We start from the raw sequence: 19,979 nt of genomic DNA, 5'->3' as shown, positions 1-19,979 counted from the left end.
GGGGTCCTCTAAAAACTGATTTCAACAGACAGACAGACAGACGGACATGGCTTAATCAACTTCGCTATCTATAAGGATCCAGAATATATATACTTTATAGGGTCGGAAAATTATATTATAGAAATTAATTTACAACACTTTCTATTCGCGCAAGCAGAGTAGAGAACTCTTCAAAATTAAAGAAGAGTGGATTTTATGCAGGGCGCTAGGTAGAATTAACTTCCAATCAATTCCACTAATGGCATATTTATCTGTTATATCCTTGGAGGATTGTTTAAGAAATAACGAATACTCCTTTAGCAATGACTTATTAGCGCCTATAAAATTTGTACCATTGTCCGACATAACTGATTTTGGCAATCCTCGCCTAGCTATAAATAGTGCAAAAGCAGCTAGAAATGCTTCTGATGTTAAACAAGAGCAAGCTTCTAAATGAATGGCTCTTGTAGCAAAACATACAAAGATACATGCATAACCTTTCATATATGATGAACTTCGCAAATTGCCAGACTTGATCTGAAATGGACCAGCAAAGTCGACCCCCAATGTGAGAACGGTAATAAGAAAGTGTATCTCTCTTTTGCAGTGCAGCCATTATTTGCGATTTCACTTGTTGTTTATAACGAACTCAGGTTAGATATTAGGGTATTCAATTATTCGGGTTTTTGTCTTATTCGGTTTATTCGACAAATAATTATTTGAGGTTTTACGTTAGACGGGTAAAAGTCTGATAATTAAAAATTATTCGGTTATTCGAATAAAATGAAACTGGATGTTACTATTGCTTTTTACAGCAATTTTCTTCATAAAGGTTTTAATGAACGAGGTTAAGTCAACCTATCAGACATATTTGGACTATTTAGCTACTTCGGACACAACAGAACCTGATGATATAGATGTCGTCTCATCAAAATATCAGGCGACTTATAATGCATTCGTTAACTGTTTATCGAATATTAAAGAACGATTGCATACGTATGCCCAAGCTCAAAAGACTAGTGATTCTCCAGTAGTTAGCCAGAACTATACAGAAACTCACCATAGTTTAGTAGTACCGCCCTGTGATGTTGAGACCTTTGACGGAGATTATCTTTCTTGGCCCGCTTTTAGGGATCTATTTACTGTTTTATACGTAAATAATACTCGTCTTACCAACCTAGAAAAGATGTGTCATCTTATACGTAAGATTAGTGGTGCTGCAAAGGAAATAGTAGCAAAATATCCTATTTCGTATTTAAGATTTGATATGGCGTGGAATAGCCTTAGGGATGCTTACGAAAATCCACGTATGCTGGTTAACAACCAACTAAAATCTCTTTTTAATCTTCCTATTATTGAAAAGGAAACTTCTGAAGGTCTCAAGACCATACAAAGAGGTATAAACAGTTGTCTTTCGGCCTTATCAATATATAATGTTTCGACAGAAAATTGGGATCCGATAATTGTTTTCATTTGTGTTCAACGACTACCCGAAAACTCTGTTACCTTATGGGAACAAAGTATAAAAGACAAATTCGTATTGTCTGTATGGAAAGATCTGGATGCATTTCTGACAGAAAGAATTCACCCCTTAGAATGTCTACGAGACATTAGGGAAGTCCCACAATCGAAAAAATTATCGACTCCAAAGGTGAAGGCGCACCATGTCACTTCATCTTCTTCTCTTTCTTGCATTTTATGTAAGAATCAAAGCCATTTTCTACGGGTTGTTAGAGATTTAAAAAACTTTCGGTAATGGACAGATTCTCGACTATTAAGAAACATCACTATTGCATTAATTGTTTGTCACGAAATCATTAAGTGAAAGATTGTAAGAGTCTGCATTGTTGTTCTATTTGTAAAAAGAAGCACAATACTATGTTACATAGAAATGTGCCTACTTCAGATTCAAATGGAAGTTCTAGAACTTCTAATTCGGGTCCGAGCACAAGTGCTTTATCACAAGCTGCTATATACCCACAATTTCTTCTCAAGTAGCAACATCTAACAGCTCTAGCACTTCAGCTCCTATTAATAGACAGGCGTTTTATACTTCGCAAAACCAAACCGTATTGTTAGGAACAGCGATGGTGAATATTAATCACGAAGGTATGACGTACCCAGCTCGTGCTCTCATATACCCTGCTTCGGAAACATCGTTTATTTCCGAAAGAGTACAGAATCGTTTAAAAATTTTGACGCAATCGACGAATGCTCAAATATCTAGTATCAACCAGGCGAATTCTGTAATATCAAGGAAATCGTGTTGCATTTATATTGGCACGCCCTTGGACTCTTCAATTGTTTTGAGTACAGTAGCTCTCGTTTTGCCAACGATCTTTGGTATTTTAGTTATTATTTGTATATTTATTTATTTTATTTTGTACAGCAAAATGCTTCTTTATTTTATAAAATTTTTAATCCAATTAAAAAAATGAAACTTTTAAATTGAATTTCCAAACATTACTAGATCAAACAAAATTAACAAATAATAAAGTATTATAAATATCAGTTTAAAAGATAATAATCCATGACCATCACTACATTACCCCCCCTTTCGAAAAAGTAATATTATTTAAATTAAAGGTAACCGTTTTCTTATTTCCAGTTGTAGTATTTAATGATTCATCTTCTAAAAATGCGGGTTTTATTCTATCAATTGAAACACTCTTCGTTTTATTGTTCATTTGAAGTTTAAAATATTTCGGATTTTTTTTACCACTTCAAATGGTCTTACATATGGGCAACATAAACCTGGTTTTCCTACATTTTCGCGAACAAATACATATTGGCAATTTTCAAGATGTTTTGGTATAAAAACTTTAAATGAATTTTTATGATGTAAAATATTGGAACGAAAATTATTAAAATGATTCCTGATTTTTCTTAAAAATTCAGAATTATCAAATTCTTTCGTGGAATTCACAACCATCTCGCCAGGTAATCGTAAACATTGTCCGTAAACCATTTCCGCCGGTGACGCTTTTAAATCTTCTTTAACTACTGAACGTAACCCTAATAAAACCAAAGGAAGTTCCTCAGACCAATTAATCACATTTCCGCGTGCTAAAATTGACGCTTTTAATTGACGATGAAATCGTTCAACTAGCCCATTGGCCTGAGGATGATATGCAGTAGTCACAATATTGTCAACACCTAACAGTTTTGAAAGTTCCTTAAATATAAAGGAAGTGAATTGTGTGCCCTGATCACTTGTAATACGCAAGGGAACTCCAAATCTAGAAATGTATTCATTTAAAAAAATTTTGCATATAGATTTAGCAGTTATATTCCTAAGTGGATAAGCCTCTGCCCATCGCGTAGTTCTATCTACTATTGTAAGAATATAACGGTATCCATTTGATACTGGTAACGGACCTACAATATCGATATGAATATGTTCAAATCGTCCTTTAGGGATATCAATCTTTTTAACTTCCGATTTTGTATGTTTAAAAATTTTAGCTTTTTGACAATGCAAGCAATTAGTGACCCATTCATTTATATTCTTATTCATTGATGGCCAAAAATATCGCGAAACAATTAGTCGCCTTGAAGCTCTAGTTCCTGGATGTGAAATATTGTGCAGTTTATTGAAAATACGTTTTCTCATTTCCAAAGGTATATATGGTCTAATTTTCCCATTAGACTCCTCGCACCATATAGAAACTTTATGTGTATGTATATAAACATTCCTTAAGTTATATGGACTGTTTTCGATAAGTTTTTTTAAACCTACGTCTTTAGTTTGTTCATTATATAGTTCGGTTATGTTTAATATGTCACTATCAAAAGAATCTATCTCTGGAGTTCTTGATAAGGTGTCCGCAATAATATTTGAAGCTCCTTTAATGTACCTAATGTCATCTGTAAATTGTGCAATAAATTCAAGATGACGTGTCTGTCGTGGACTACGTTCAACACGTGAGTTTAAAACTTGAGTAAGCGGTTTGTGGTCTGTATAAACAACAAAAGGTCTCCCTTCCAAAAAAATGTCTAAAATGCTTCTAATGTTCAAAAATATTGCTAATAACTCCTTATCAAATGAACTATATTTCACTTCGGAAGGCGTGAGTTTCCTCGAATAAAATGCTATAGGTTCAATTTTATTGCCTATTTGTTGTTGTAAGACTCCCCCGATAGCTATGTTTGAAGCATCTACAGTCAAAGATAAATTAGCATCGGGATTAAAAAAATTCAACATTACATTTTTAGCAAAACTATCCTTAACCTTTGTGAATGAACTGTTTGCCTCTTCTGACCATGTTAATAGTTTAGCTTTTTCCTTAATTGCATCATTCAACATTTTATGTATAGGACTTAGTAATTCTGCTATTTTCGGTATATACCTGTGACCATTCCCACGAACTTTTGTAATTGTTTTACTGATTTTGGTCTATCATATTCACGAATTGCCTTCACTTTTTCGTCTGATGGTCTTATCCCATCGTGTGAAATATTGTAACCCAAAAAGTCAATATTTGGCACTCCCAAAAACACATTTTGATATTTTAATGTTTAATCCGTATTTACTTAGTCTTTCAAAAACAACACGAAGGTGGTCAACATGTTCTTCCTCATCTTTACTAGCAACTAAAAACATCCAAATATAAAAAAACGAAGTCTAGACCTTGAAAAACTTCATTAATAAATCTTTGGAATGTTTGTGCGGCATTCCTTAATCCAAAAGGCATTCTAACAAATTCAAATAAGCCAAAAGGAGTTGTAATAGCCGTTTTATGAATATCACATTCTGCTACTGGAATTTTGTGGTAGGCACGGACAAATCTAATTAGAAAATATATATTTATCCCTTAAATCTATACCAAGGTCGTGTATATGTGGATTCGGATACCTGTCAGGCACAGTGACACAATTTAACCTGCGGTAATCGCCACAAGGACTCCAATCATTTGGTTCCTTTTTTGGAACTAGATGTAATGGAGATGATGCATGTGATTTTGATGGGCGGCATATACCCGAAGACACTAAAAAATCAAATTCATTTTTCGCAATTTTATACTTAATTGCATCTAATCGTCGTGGTTTCGAAAATGGAAGTGTACTGTTAGTTTCAATTCTATGAACTGTGTTATGTTTAACCCCTTTGTTATAGTCTGGGGATCCTGTAATCGAACTAAACTCCTTTAATATATCTGTATATTTATTGTCAACTGTAAAAATTTTCGGAAGAGAAATATTACTAAATGATTCTATTGCGTTAATGGATATTTTTGTTAAAGGGTCGATTAATGTTTTCCTTTTAAGATCAATTAGTAGACCAAATTTCGAAAGAAAATCAGCTCCTATTATCGGTTTGGAAATATTTGCTATCGTGAAATAAAAGAAACTCTTTCTCAAACCTAAATTCACCTTTAGTAATTTCTTACCGTATGTTTTAATGCTACTGCCATTTGCAGCCGTTAAAATTACATCTGATGACCGTTTAAACATCCTAAACTTAGACAATGGAAGTACTGACACTTCAGCGCCACTATCTATTAAATAATTTAATTTATTTTCCGAATCATATACAAAAAGACGGCGTGTAGAATTATTGTGTCTATTATCAGCCGTCAGGATAATAGGACAATTTAGTTTTCCTGTTGTGATGTTTCATATGAACATGGTTGTTCACATCTTCTAGCTTTGCTACCGAACCGATAATGATAACGACAAAGCCATTTACGATTCAATGAACGTCCCCTAGAACGACTCCTATTTCTAAATGGTGTCCTTGAACGACTATTTTGAAAAGATTGTTTAACGTCGGCTATTTCCATAGATAGTTGGGTAAATTTATCTAGCATCGCTGATGTAATTTTAACCAAATTATCTACTGTTTTATCTAACCTGCAATTACTTTGTACCGAATCTTTGGGTTCCAGGGTACACAATTCTACCTTATTTGTTACTTCCCAAATATTATCAGCTAATTTAAGCAAATCCTCAATATTGACAACATTAGACCCTACCAACGCAATATTAAGATTTCTTGGTAATTTTCGCAACCATAAACTTTTAACAAAATCAGAATTTATATTATTCCCGGCTAATTGAATCAAAGATCTGTAAAATTCCGAAGGTTTACGATCACCTATTTCGGAATCTGATAATAACTTATCGAGCTTCCTTTGTTCACTAAGAGAGTGACGTTCAAGAAGTTTTGTTTTAAGGTTTAAATAACGATTTTCATCCGGTGGATTCCGAATAACATCAATAACTGATACTATTACATCTTGAGGAAGCGATACAATAAGGTATACATATTTTGTATTATCCCTAGTTATACCCTTAGTATTAAATTGAGTTTCAACATGAATGAACCACGCTTCTGGGTGATCGACCCAAAAGGGAGGTAATTTCAATGAAGTAGCACAAATTTCTAATTGTGCATTGCTATTTAAATTATTAGATGTAACATTTAAAGATGAACTATTAGTACTATTACCGGAAACTTGCGGATTTATATTATTAGAACGAGTTGGAGAAATAACCGGGGACCGAATCATATTGGTAATCGTAATGAGGTTTACAATAATAATTAAAAAAAATTGTGTAGATAATCACAAAAAAAAATCTTGTAACTAAATTGTTATGATGTTAAAGTTCCAAATAGTGTGAAAATAAGAGTAAGAACTTATATCTATATGTATGTTTTATATTGAAATTAATAATTATATATATAATTGGAAGGACTTATCGTAATTTGTGGAGATTCTCGATCGTGTAATTAGTATCTTGAAATTTCAATACAATCTTGAATCTTGACTTCTATTTGTTTCCATTTGTTGTTTTCCTTTAGATTCTCACAATCTGTGATAATTCTAAAATATGTAATAATGATTATTGTTTGCGCCAAACTAAGTTTAAGAAGTTTTGCAGTTTTTCTCGTTTGTTTCAATTTTCTCAGAGGCCACTGGTATTTTAATTAAGTAAAATAGTTGTAAATTCTTATTTTTATAATTATAATCTTCATCGAGGCAATTTTAATTTAGTGTAATCGAAGATTACAGATTTATAATATAAATATGTTGTTTTACAAACTCCTGGCAGGATCGCCAATTTTAGTTATTATTTTTATATTTATTTATTTTTGTATAGCAAAATGCTTCTTTATTTTATAAAATTTTTAATCCAATTAAAAAAATGAAACTTTTTAAATTGAATTTCCAAACATTACTAGATCAAACAAAATTAACAAATAATCAAGTATTATAAATATCAGTTTAAAAAATAATAATCCATGACCATCACTACAGTATATTACCCTCATTTATTATATCGAATGAGTATCGAAATGATTTGCCAAATATACGTTTGGCAGATACTAACTTATTTGATTCTAAACCAGTAGATCTACTCTTAGGGGCAGATTTATATCCACGAATTATAATGGGTTCAGTTAGAAAGGTTTTAGGGACATTAGTGGCTCAGAAAACTATTTCGGCTGGATTATTACTGGTCCAGTTCCTCCGTCTTCAATTTAGGAGTTGAATTTTCTGAAGAAGATAATATAAATAGTACCTTACTTAGATTTTTGGGAAATAGAGGAACCTCCTAAACGGAAACTTATGTCAGCACATGATCGTAATGTGTGACTTATGTCAGCACATGATCGTACTGGTAGATATGTAGTAACATTACCATTTAAACCTGAATTTCCCGAGCGTTAACTTTAGGTCAGTCTAAACAGAATTTAGGGCGCAATTATACGGACAGAATCCTCTCTCTTGAAAATCCTGTCACAAGAATATGTATGATGACGTCGCACAGTGGTATAGGAAAAAAAAAAAGAGGGAAATAATTCGGTAACTTCTAAACGGTTAATCCGATTTTAATGAAATTTGGTATGCACAAAGAGGAGGTGTTGTCGAGTTTAGGTTTTGAATTAGGACAACCTCGGCTATGTTAAATTTTTAAAACGATCCTATTTCTTCATTTGAGTTCCGATTTAAAAAAAATTTCGTATATAGAATCTCCTCATCGAGCACTATAAAAAATGTCGTCATAGCAGTAAATTATCTCTTATAGTTTAGGAGATATTCGCATTTGAAAATTAAAATTTTAAAATTTTTACCGTTCTTACTTTAGTTTTTTGATAATAGCGGGTCCAAATATTCCCGATTTTCGCCATTTCTTTTTTTATTCGCTTAACAACAAGTCTATATATCAAGCAGTGAAAGAATTATGTAAAAATCATGACTGAGTCCAAAGTTATAGGCATTTTAATTTAAAAAATTAAAAAAAGGCGATTTTTTGCCATTTTTTTTGGGAAAAAAGTATCTTTTTCTTTTTAAGTTATCTAAAAAGTTTCTAAGAAGATGTATATAGAATTTATACTTTTTGAAAAGCTGACTTTACATAAAATACGATAAATGAAACAAAACCTAAAAATTTTTGATACCGAGGGGACCAGGTCCATCCAAAAAACCCTATTTTTTTATAGAAAATTCAATTTTGAGCAAAAATTCTCAAATCGCATAGTCGATATCAAATTATAGTGACCTGTTTTATATGACCCAATATGTTCTTAATCATTTTGTAACGGGTTTCGATAACCCCGCCCCTGGTATGGATATAATAGGCAAAAAACCAAAAAATCCCATTTTTGGGATTTTTTAAAACTTTTTTGGGAATTCCGGGATTTCTAATAAGAAAATTCGAACTTTTTATTTAATTTTAGATTTTGAGTAAAAAAATCTACCTAACTGTAAAATTTCATCAAAAAATATTCATAAATAAAATTTTTATTGCAATTTGAAAAATTTGTATCTTCGCAAAAACTGAATAAAAAACATTTTTTAATTTTTTTAAAAAAAAGTATTCCGCGAATTTTTTAATTTTCAAAAATTATATACAGTTTTGAAAAATAGACAAAATTACCTTTCCATTGATATATAACATGCCTACCTAATGTTTTTTAAGTGACAAATTAATTAGGGAAAACTCAACATCTTTTAGAAAATTTACCTAGCACTATTATTTTCATCCATAACGTTAACTCTTAAATTTGTTACATATATTAAAAAATTTCAGGTATTATTTTTTAAACTGTAATGATTTTTACCCCTATAGGTCACTTTAATAGGTAGCTTATTAAAGTGACCTATTGAGGAAAAATTCATTACATAAGGATACGTTAGACATATTAGGTAGAATATCATAACCCTTTAAAAAATAATTTAATTTAAGTACCTGTAATTAATATATAAGACAGGTTTATATCTGTTTGTAATTATTTGTAATTTTCTAACCATGGCGATCGTACTAAAAAAAAATGATTTGTGCTCCATTTTATTTGAACACTCTTCAGCTCCTTTTCAAGATAAAGTGAACTTCTTATTGAAATATATTGAAACTGCACATAAAAATAAAGTGGATAAAACTGATATATGTAAAATTGAAAATTTTATAAAATCAGTTGATATAAAACTGAAGAGTGTTCGGTATTCCATTGCTAAATTTCGATCGAAATTTTCTGATTGGCTGGATGAATGTGTAGAAGTTGCTATTTGCGTATCAACTGTTGGTGCTCCCTGTAAGCAGTATGAGGATTTGAGCTCAAAATCTAAGAGGAAAAGGTTATCAACTTCACTAGAAACCTTATCTAACGAAGAAGTTTCGGACACTTTTAAAGCAATGTTAAGAAAAGAAAAACAGCCTTTGGATGCCATAAAAATTGCAAATATTCTTCCAACCGCATCACCAAGACGACTGAAAAGAATTGTAAAGAGTATACCCACACCATCATCTGATACAACGTTCACTGAGGAAGAAGCTATTGCGCTTATGTTGCAGCTGGGATTAAGTCGTGATAACTACATAACGTTAAGAAAGGCGCTATCTGAAAAAGGAGTGGATGTTTTACCATCATATGACAAAATAAATGAAAAGAAGAAAAGCATTATACCACCTCCTATTGAAATAACTGATCGGAAGGCTGTTATTGGACTCGGCGCTCTACTCGAAAATACTGCTTTAAGGATTGCTTCTGACTTTTCTTCAGACCAACTAAAAAAAATAAATTCTTGTGATCTTCAACTCATTTGTAAGTGGGGATGTGATGGATTATCAGCACTCTCGGAATATAAACAAATCAACACAAGTGAATCATCTTCCGAGTATAAAAGTGTATTTATGGCATCGCTAGTTCCATCAACCAGTTTCGATGATATTTGGAAGAATTCGACTCCAGGATCCAAAGCTTTTTGTAGGCCAATAAGCTTTGAGTATATAAAGGAATCCAAAACAACAACGCAAGATTTGATAAATCGTATTGAAGCAGAAATTAAAAACTTGGAACCTATAACAATCGAAATAGAAAATTATTCGTTTAACATGTCCTATGATTTAAAACTTACAATGATTGATGGGAAAGTTGGAAATGCCATTACAGGAACATCATCTACTTGGTACTGCTACATATGTGGTGATAAAAAATCAGAATTTTCGAATATTTCCAAGCAAAGATCAATAAATGAGGAAACATTACAATTTGGAATATCCCCCCTACATGCTCGCATACGATTTCTGGAACATTTTCTACATTTAGCATATGATTTAAAGTACAGAAGCATACCGGAAAATGCAAACAAAAGTGCAAATAACAATAAGGAGTTAATGGAAATGAGAGCCAGTGAGAAACGAAGAATTCAAGAGGAATTTAAAAAGCGGATGGGATTAAATATTGATAAACCACTCACAGGATATGGAAGCACAAACGATGGTAATACCGCTAGACGTTTTTTTAAACATTTTGAAACTACTTCCGAAATAACCGGAATTAGTATGGATTTACTGCAAAAGGTCAATATTATTCTAATGGCGATAAATAGCAAGCATAAAGTGAACGCAACAAAATTTGGAGAGTATTCTACAAAAGTTTCTAAATTACTTTTGGAATTATATCCCTGGAAAGAAATGACACCTACAGTTCACAAGATATTATGTCATGGAAAGGTCATCATAGAACATAATATTCTGCCTTTAGGAGAGCTTACAGAAGAATCGAGGAATAGAGACTTTAAGCATATTCATCAGTTTAGCTCAAGGAAGTGTTCTAGGCAGTCTCAAAATGAAGATATTTTTAATAATCTGATTCTATCTTCTGATCCTGTTTTATCTACTATAAGGAAACGTTGGATTTGCTACAAAACGTTAGCATTTGAAAATATTCATGAATTTAAAGATTTACTTTATCTTTTAGATATGGACTACTGTGATACCGATTATTTTACAAAATTATATTAATTTATAAAAAAAAATAAATAAAGACTATTTTTATATAAAATAAATACTTGTTAATTTTTTTTAGGGATAAAGAATAAAAGATTAATCGTAAAAAGTGGCTGTAAAAATTCATAAAAATTTAGGTAGTAAAACATGCCTAACAAATGTATGGATGAAAATAATAGTACTAGGTAAATTCTCTAAAAGATGTTGAGTTTTCCCTAATTAATTTGTCACTATCAATAATATATATACTTTATAGGGTCGGAAAATTATATTATAGAAATTACAAACGGAATGACAAACTTATATATACCCTTCTCACGAAGGTGAAGGGTATAAAAATAATACCTGAACATTTTTATACCCTACACCACTTTAGTGGGACTTCATACAAACTCCCCTTCAATAAAAATTTTATTTATGAATATTTTTTGATGAAATTTTACAGTTAGGTAGATTTTTTTACTCAAAATCCAAAATTAAATAAAAATTTCGAATTTTCTTATTAGAAATCCCGGAATTCCCAAATAAGTTTTAAAAATCCCGAAAATGGGATTTATTGGTTTTTTGCCTATTATATCCATACCAGGGGCGGGGTTATCGAAACCCGTTACAAAATGATTAAAAACATATTGGGTCATATAAAACAGGTCACTATAATTTGATATCGACTATGCGATTTGAAAATTTTTGCTCAAAATTGAATTTTCCATAAGAAGTAGTTTTTTTGGATGGATCCTCCGTATCAAAAATTTTTAGGTTTTGTTTACTTTATCGTATTTTATGTAAAGTCAGATTTCAAAAAAGTATAAATTCCATATACATCTTAGAAACTTTTTAGATAACTTAAAAAGAAAAATATAACTTTTTCCCAAAATATGGGAAAAAATGCCTTTTTTAATTTTTATACCCTTCACCTTCGTGAGAAGCGTATATATAAGTTTGTCATTCCGTTTGTAATTTCTATAATATAATTTTCCGACCCCATAAAGTATAAAGTATAGATTAAGCTATGTCCGTCTGTCTGTCTGTGTGTTTGTTGAAATCAGATATCGGCGAGATCCGAATCTTCAATAATTCTGTTAGACATGCTTTCGAGAAGATCGCTATTTAAAATCAGCTCAGACAAAAACTGTAAAATACAAAAACAAAACACATAATCATACGGTAAATTTTTTATTGCACTTGTTTATAAAAACAATGCTGAACATGACGTCACGATACAAACAAGGAGTATGTTGTTATTGGTTAGAAACATGAAAAGGGGATTTTTTTTGTTACTTTTTCGTTCTACAAAAGGTACTTTTTGGATTTTCTATAATAATGAACATAGAAACATGAAATTAAGTAAGTAGCGCCCGGATTAGGTGGGAACACATAAAAGGGGACTTTTTGGTACTTTTTCGTTTTACAAAAGGTACTTTTTGAATTTTCTACAATATTGGACCTAAAAACATGATATTAAACATTAAAGGCCTGAGGTTAATGAAAACCTATAAAAGGGGATTTTTTGGTACTTTTTCGTTCTACATAAGGTACTTTTTTGAATTTTCTATAGTATTGAACATAGAAACATGAAATTTAGAATGTTTGACCTAGAACCTATAAAAAGGGAATTTTTGGTACTTTTTCGTTCTACAAAAGGTACTTTTTGAATTTTCTATAATATTGAACCTAGAAACATGAAATTTACAATGTAGGACCTTGAATAGGTAAGAACCTATAAAAAGGGACCTTTTGGTACTTTTTCGTTCTACAAAAGGCACTTTTTGAATTTTCTATAATATTGAACCTAGAAACATGAAATTTATAATGTAGGACCTTGACTAGGTAAGAATCTATAAAAAGGACTTTTTCGTACTTTTTCTTTCTACAAAAGGTACTTTTTGAATTGTCTACAAAATTAAACCTAGAAACATGAAATTAAGTATGACTTTTGGTACTTTTTAGTTCTTCAAAAGGTACTTTTTGAAATTTCTATAATATTGAACCTAGAAGCATGAAATTTAGCATGTTGGGCCTTGACTAATAAGAACTTGCAAAAAGGGCCTTTTTGGTACTTTTTCTTTCTACAAAAGGTACTTTTTGAATTTTCTATAATATTGAACCTAGAAACATGAAATTTAGCATGTAGAGCCCGGATTAGCCCAGAACACATAAAAGGGGACTTATGGTACTTTTTCGTTCTTCAAAAGGTACTTTATGAAATTTCTATAATATTGAACCTAGAGGCATTAAATTTAGCATGTTAGGCCTTGACTTGGTAGGAACTTGCAAAAAGAGACTTTTTGGTTCTTTTTTCGTTCTTCAAAAGGTACTTTTTAAAATTTCTATAATATTGAACCTAGAAATATGAAGTTAAGCACGTAGAGCCCGGATTAATTTAGATCGTATAAAATGGGCTACAGTTAGTATTTTTTGATTTGATTTTTTATACTAATATTCGTAATGAGTGTTTTTTAATACATCATGGTGAAGAGTATATAAGATTCGGCACAGCCGAATATAGAACTCTTACTTGTTTAAATTAAAATGCCTGTAACTTTGGACTCAGTCATGATTTTTACATAATTCTTTCACTACTTGATAAATAAACTTGTTGTTAAGCGAAAAAATCGGGAATATTTAGACCCGCTATTATCAAAAAACTAAAGTAAGGACGGTAAAAATTTAATAATTTTTTTTAATTGGAACTCAAATGAAGAGTTCGATGTTGTTCGGTATACCGAAGAGACGGTGATTTCGCTAAGCGACCATTTAATCTCACAATTCCGTCTTTGTCCAGAAATGGATTTAAAGGAATTAGAAAACTTTTGGGACACAAAGGTTTCCTATTCATGTGACAGGTATACTCTTCGCAAAGTGCAATTTTTGAGTTGCTTTAACCAAATGTAATTTGGCTCTGTATAGATCTTTACTCGAAAGTGTGTTATTGCGATACGATCTTCGTTCTGATTTGTGAATTGGATGACTGTTATAGAAAAATTTCAACATATATGAAGTTATTCGAAGTGGCTTATCAAAGCTGGAATAATTTTCTAAAATAAACTCATTTATCATCGTAACATGTGACCTAACTGTACGACCCTCAATATCTATGTCAAAGTATTTCAGTAGATCAGTAATATTCCATGAGGTTTTACTGTTACGAAGACATTATGGACCCCGCCACAAATGTTCGCTATCTACCAACTCCGAAGGAGAAATACCTCGACTGCGAGCATCTAGAGCAGTTGAAATGTCATGAGTCCCCATAAGCACGTCGTCGACGTACATACACTTTCGTAAAATGCGTGAGGCTAAGGGATACTCGGCCTCAGAATCGTCCGCCAATTCCAATAAAGTACAGTTCAGTCCAAATGTCACAGTCTGTAACCCTAAATAAGATGCGTTGAAACGGAGTGTGTGAAGGATCGACTATAATCTGCCTGTACATTTGCAAGAGAAGATTCTATCCTGAAATACTGTTTCATTAATTGTTGAGGAAATTCAGGCTTAAATGGTAAAGTAACAATGTACCGACCATTGAAATCTCGACGAGTTGCTCTATTATAATTTTCTTCACAAATTTTATCAACAATTGACAACACTTTTTTCTTCGTCATTTCCTTTAGTTCCCATAATCTAAGAAGATTTCTGTTAAGACAATCTTCGTCTGAAAATTCTACGCTCGTAGAATAAACTTGTACAGGTGGGATGGAAATATGACCAGAAATAATCCAACCAAATATAGTGTTCTGAGCTATAAGCGAACCAAGAATATTTTTATGAATATCACCAAGAAGTATGTTAGGGTATAAGTCGGCTCCAAGCAACAGATCGACAGGTCGACTGTCATAAAAGTTGCTATCGGCATAACGAATATTTGGCAAATTGTCTCTAACATTCGACGGAATGGTAAAAGAGGGTAAATTGCCCGATATTCTCTTTAATACCAACGCCATGGTTTCCAATGATATAGTGGTATCTAATGGCGAAGCGATGAGTAGAGAACAAATTATATTAGCCAGAGCGGAAACTGCTTAGTTTATTACTGAAACTTGAGCACTTATGGAATGTGTCGGAAGTTTAAAGCTATTCAGCAAGCGTTCAGAAATGAAGGAAGCTTCCGAACCGGGATCAATAAGATCAATGCCATCATGAACGATGTAAACCATCGCAGTTCCTAATATAACAGTCCTATTCTGTGAGGTATAAAATACCTGTGAATTTAAAGGAGCTGTAGAACTAATGATGCCTGACAAAGCAGATTGAGTTGAATTTGCAGATGTTGTTTGACCTGAGTTATTCGAGATAGACTAATTAGTCGTAATATCGCAAGGTTGCGTGTAATCAGAAGAGAAATTTTCACGATGTCACAACGTGTGATGTCTTTTATTGCAAGTAGAACATTTAAAGGTACTATTAGAACTTTTAGTTTCATGATTTCGCGAAAGACAATTTATGCAACAGTGAAATTTCTTTGCAGCTGACAGTGAATAAATCCGGAAAAGTCGGCCACGTAAGGTAATTGCCTTCGACTACGTCGGTATAACACGGAGGAAGAGTTAAATTGTGACAAACGTTGTCAACCGAAATGTTATTTACTGTCGTCGACGGTTGCTCGGGTTTAGAATTCGCTTGAAATTTGTTCAGTTTTTCGTTAATGTTCGATAAACACTTAACGTAAGACCTATAAGTTGCATCATATTTCAATTCGGCAACTTCAATATCCGAAGGTTCCGCGGTTTCACTCGATTCGATAAAAGTTAAGCAATTGTCAAATGTTATTTAACTTTATACCAAAAGGATTTTAACTCGTTGCCTTCGATTTCTAAACTAAATCTTCGCAAGCGTTCATAAAATTCGTGTCAAATTTAATATGAGCGTCTGATGCCCTTATGAAACAATCAAAAGCGGTTTTCGGCATTTTTTGTTTATTAAAATAAATTTTTTTAAATTAATTAGAATATTAAAAAATATTTAAAATAATTTTTGATAATAAAAATTCACACAAGATAAAGTGCGACTATAGCGGACTGTACTTTTGTTTTTCTGTTATTTTATTTTATAACAACAACTAAACTGTGTTAATGTTTACTTTAGTAAGATAATAAACAATAGCTTTATAAGTATGTACGTAGGTATGTTTATATACAGCTTTAAGAATAAAGCATAAAAAGAATAAAGAACAAGTAAGAGGTTATATTCGGCCATGCCGAATCTTATATACCCACCATCAAATCATTCTTATTAATAAATTTTAATATTACCGATCTATGTTGAATCATGTGTCAATATTAATATGAACATCGGGGAAATATTTGGAAGTGGGCCTTTAAAATAAATAGGGGCACATCATAGGGGCTCATACAAACATTTTTATGAAAAATTTCACCAATAAGTTATGAGTCAGTTATAGACCGATTTCCTTTATATTTGAAAAAGAGTTTTTGGTTAGTACAAAACTTGTTTATGTAGAATTTGATAGCTGTACTAGCAGTTTAATAGTAATGAGCTTTAAGGTTATTTTTTTAAGGGGGCTTTAATTAAGGACCGATTCTTATAAAATTTGATAAAGAGTTTTAGCCCTCACAAAACTTGTTTTTGTAAAATTTGACTGGTGTTCTCACATTTTTGAGTCAGTAATAAGCCTTAAAGTCATTTTCTCAGAATTTGGGAGCTGGTTCACCGCATCTAGCAGGGCAAGCAGTACCACAGGTTTTCCATTCTTGATTGGGAGGACATTGTTTGCCTGAAAAAAAACGTCAAAAAATTAATTATAATATTCTAGTAACTATAGATTGCATTACTTTCTCGAGTACTTACCTTGAGCTTGTATGGTAGCAGCAAAAGCTAAAATAATAGCGAAAACTAAGAAAATTTGTTGAAATAATTTGGCCATGATTTCCTTTTCTTATTTTAATAAATCTTTCTGAAGAATATCAAGTAAAGTGTTTGATTTAAAGTTTTTAAAACAACTAATTTGTTTGTTATCAATACTAAGGCTTATATGCTTTTAAAATGTTGTACTTTAACATTAAGATTATTTATACATATACATTCACATATAAATATCTATGTATATGTATGTACTTTTTCTTATTAACTAAAGCTCAGTTTGTTTGTTCTATTTCTCAATTCTCTATTTCAAGTTTTTACAAACTTGTTATAAACAAATCAAAATTCTCCGAAATATCATATTTCCATTTAAACAATTATTGATAATGTGTAGATTAAGTATAAACAGTGTGATACAAAATAATTGAAACAAACATTATATTAATAACACTATATTTGACTAGTCTATAGACTAGGCTATAGACTAGACTATAGACTATACTATAGACTATACTATAGACTAGACAATAGACTAGACTATAGACTAGACTATAGACTAGGCTATAGACTAGACTATAGACTATAGACTACACTATAGACTAGACTATAGACTAGACTATAGACTAGACTATAGACTAGACTATAGACTAGACTATAGACTAGACTATAGACTAGACTATAGACTAGACTATAGACTAGACTATAGACTAGACTATAGACTGGACTATAAACTGGACTATAGACTAGACTATAGACTAGACCATAGACTATAGACTAGACTATAGACTAGACTATAGACTAGACCATAGACTATAGACTAGACTATAGACTAGACTACAGACTAGACTATAGAATATACTATAGACTAGACTATAGACTAGACTTTAGACTGTGCTATAGACTAAACTATAGACTAAACTATAGACTAGACTATAGACTATACTATAGACTAGACTGTTGGCTAGACTATAGACTATACTATAGACTAGTCTATAGACTTGACTATAGACTAGTCTATAGACTAGACTATAGACTAGTCTAGAAACTAGACTACAGGCTAATCTATAGACCAGACTATAGACTAGTCTATAGACTAGACTACACTATAGACTAGTCTATAGACTAGATTATACGCTAGACTATACCTTTATGAAATGATACAATTGCCTGTTGTTGTTTAGACAGAAATTATAGTTCCAGATTAATATTACAGTCCTCTTTGGTTGCATTATCAAAATATATTTGATATAATTTTTTTTTTTATTTTCTATATACATATGTATGTAAGTAAGTATGTGTAGATTTACATATTAATTTGGAATATTACTTAAAACAAATTCTTCAATTAACAATCTTCTGGAAGAACACATTCGTCTTTGGAGTTGAGCATATAACCTCGTTTGCACTGGCAACCAACAACACACTGCATGGAGCAGGCTCTCATACCAGATTCACCACATCTATCAGGGCAGGCAGAGCCACATGTGTTAAACTCTTCATTTTTGCCACAATCTTCGGCTGAAAATGTATTAAAAATTTAGAAATAGAATCAAGTGCAAAAATAGAGATTTTATTATTTAAACTCTGTGATTGACTCAGTTGACTTACCCTGCGTGGCTGCTACAAAAGCAAGAACAACGACTAACACAAAGAAAATATTTTGGAACAATTTTGCCATATTTGTTTCTTTTTGGTTTTTAATTGCAGTTTTAAAGTTTGTAATTAGGTTTGAAAACAATTGATAATTAAACTGTATTTGCTGGTGCTTATATACTTACTTTCTTATTTACTTAAACTCCCTATTTGAACACATTTTTTTTATAAATAAAAATGTATGTTTACCATGGAATGCATACTATGCATTAGTAAAGTTAAATTTAAAAAGAGTACTTTTAATTTAGTACCTAATTTGGCACCACTACAGTCTACGTTAAAGGATTAGACTGTAGCTTACACTGTAGACTGGACGATTGACTTAACAATGGCATAGATTATATATTGGACAATAGGCTAGACTATAGACTAAACTACAGACTAGACCATCACAAAATGACTTTATCGCACATAACTGGCTAAAAGAAGCATCAATAGCAATGAAATTCGGCACAAACATGTTTTATGGGAACATAAATCTCTTCGTAGAATTTTATAAGGATCGGTCAAAAATTTACCCTACCCCCCATATAAAGTCCCCTTCAGAAAATGACTTTATCGCTCATAACTGCCTAAGAGAATTGTCAATAGCGGTGAAATTCGGCACAGAGATGTTTTATGGGAACATAAATCTCTCTGTAAAATTTGACATTATCGCTCATAACTGGTTAAATAAAGCACTAAAGTGATTTTCTTTTATAGATTTTCCATAATTGTTCCTACCCCTCATATACGATCCAATTCAGAAAATGACTTTAAGGCTTATTACTGACTCAAAAATGTGAGAACACCAGTCAAATTTTACAAAAACAAGTTTTGTGAGGGCTAAAACTCTTTATCAAATTTTATAAGGATCGGTCCTTAATTAACCCTATCCCCCTTGTAAAGCCCCCTTAAAAAAATAACCTTTAAGCTCATTACTATTAAACTGCTAGTACAGCTATCAAATTCTACATAAACAAGTTTTGTACTAACCAAAAACTCTATTTCAAATATAAAGGAAATCGGTCTATAACTGACTCATAACTTATTGGTTCATAAAAATGTTTGTATGAGCCCCTAAGATTTGCCCCTATTAAGGTCACCACCTTATTAAATGCCCACTTCCAAATATTTCCCCGATGTTCATATTAATATTGACACATGATTCAACATAGATCGGTAATATTAAAATTTATAAATAAGAATGATTTGATGGTGGGTATATAAGATTCGGCATGGCCGAATATAACACTCTTACTTGTTTAATTTTCAAAATTATATAGAGTTTTGAAAAATACACAAAATTACCT

General features: G+C 31.7%; 2 protein-coding genes across 2 annotated transcripts; both read right to left on the bottom strand.

The window, feature by feature from the left end:
* Nucleotides 1–5,573: 5,573 nt before the first annotated feature.
* On the bottom strand, nt 5,574–6,491 carry LOC124419745. The gene has a single exon (XM_046950318.1). It carries the CDS (start codon nt 6,489–6,491, stop codon nt 5,574–5,576), a length of 918 nt encoding a protein of 305 aa, XP_046806274.1.
* An 11,820-nt stretch (nt 6,492–18,311) lies between these two features.
* On the bottom strand, nt 18,312–18,771 carry LOC111689578 (chymotrypsin inhibitor-like). Its single transcript, XM_046945365.1, has 2 exons — nt 18,643–18,771; nt 18,312–18,552 (listed from the first exon to the last, which is right to left on the bottom strand). Exons 1-2 carry the CDS (start codon nt 18,710–18,712, stop codon nt 18,380–18,382), a joined length of 243 nt encoding a protein of 80 aa, XP_046801321.1. The 5' UTR covers nt 18,713–18,771; the 3' UTR covers nt 18,312–18,379.
* Between the last annotated feature and the right edge of the window lie 1,208 nt (nt 18,772–19,979).

The sequence above is a fragment of the Lucilia cuprina genome, chromosome X, assembly GCF_022045245.1.
Source record: "Lucilia cuprina isolate Lc7/37 chromosome X, ASM2204524v1, whole genome shotgun sequence".
Taxonomy (NCBI): domain Eukaryota; kingdom Metazoa; phylum Arthropoda; class Insecta; order Diptera; family Calliphoridae; genus Lucilia; species Lucilia cuprina.
Note: the sequence above shows the minus strand (reverse complement) of the source record. Positions and strands in the feature narration are given on the sequence as shown.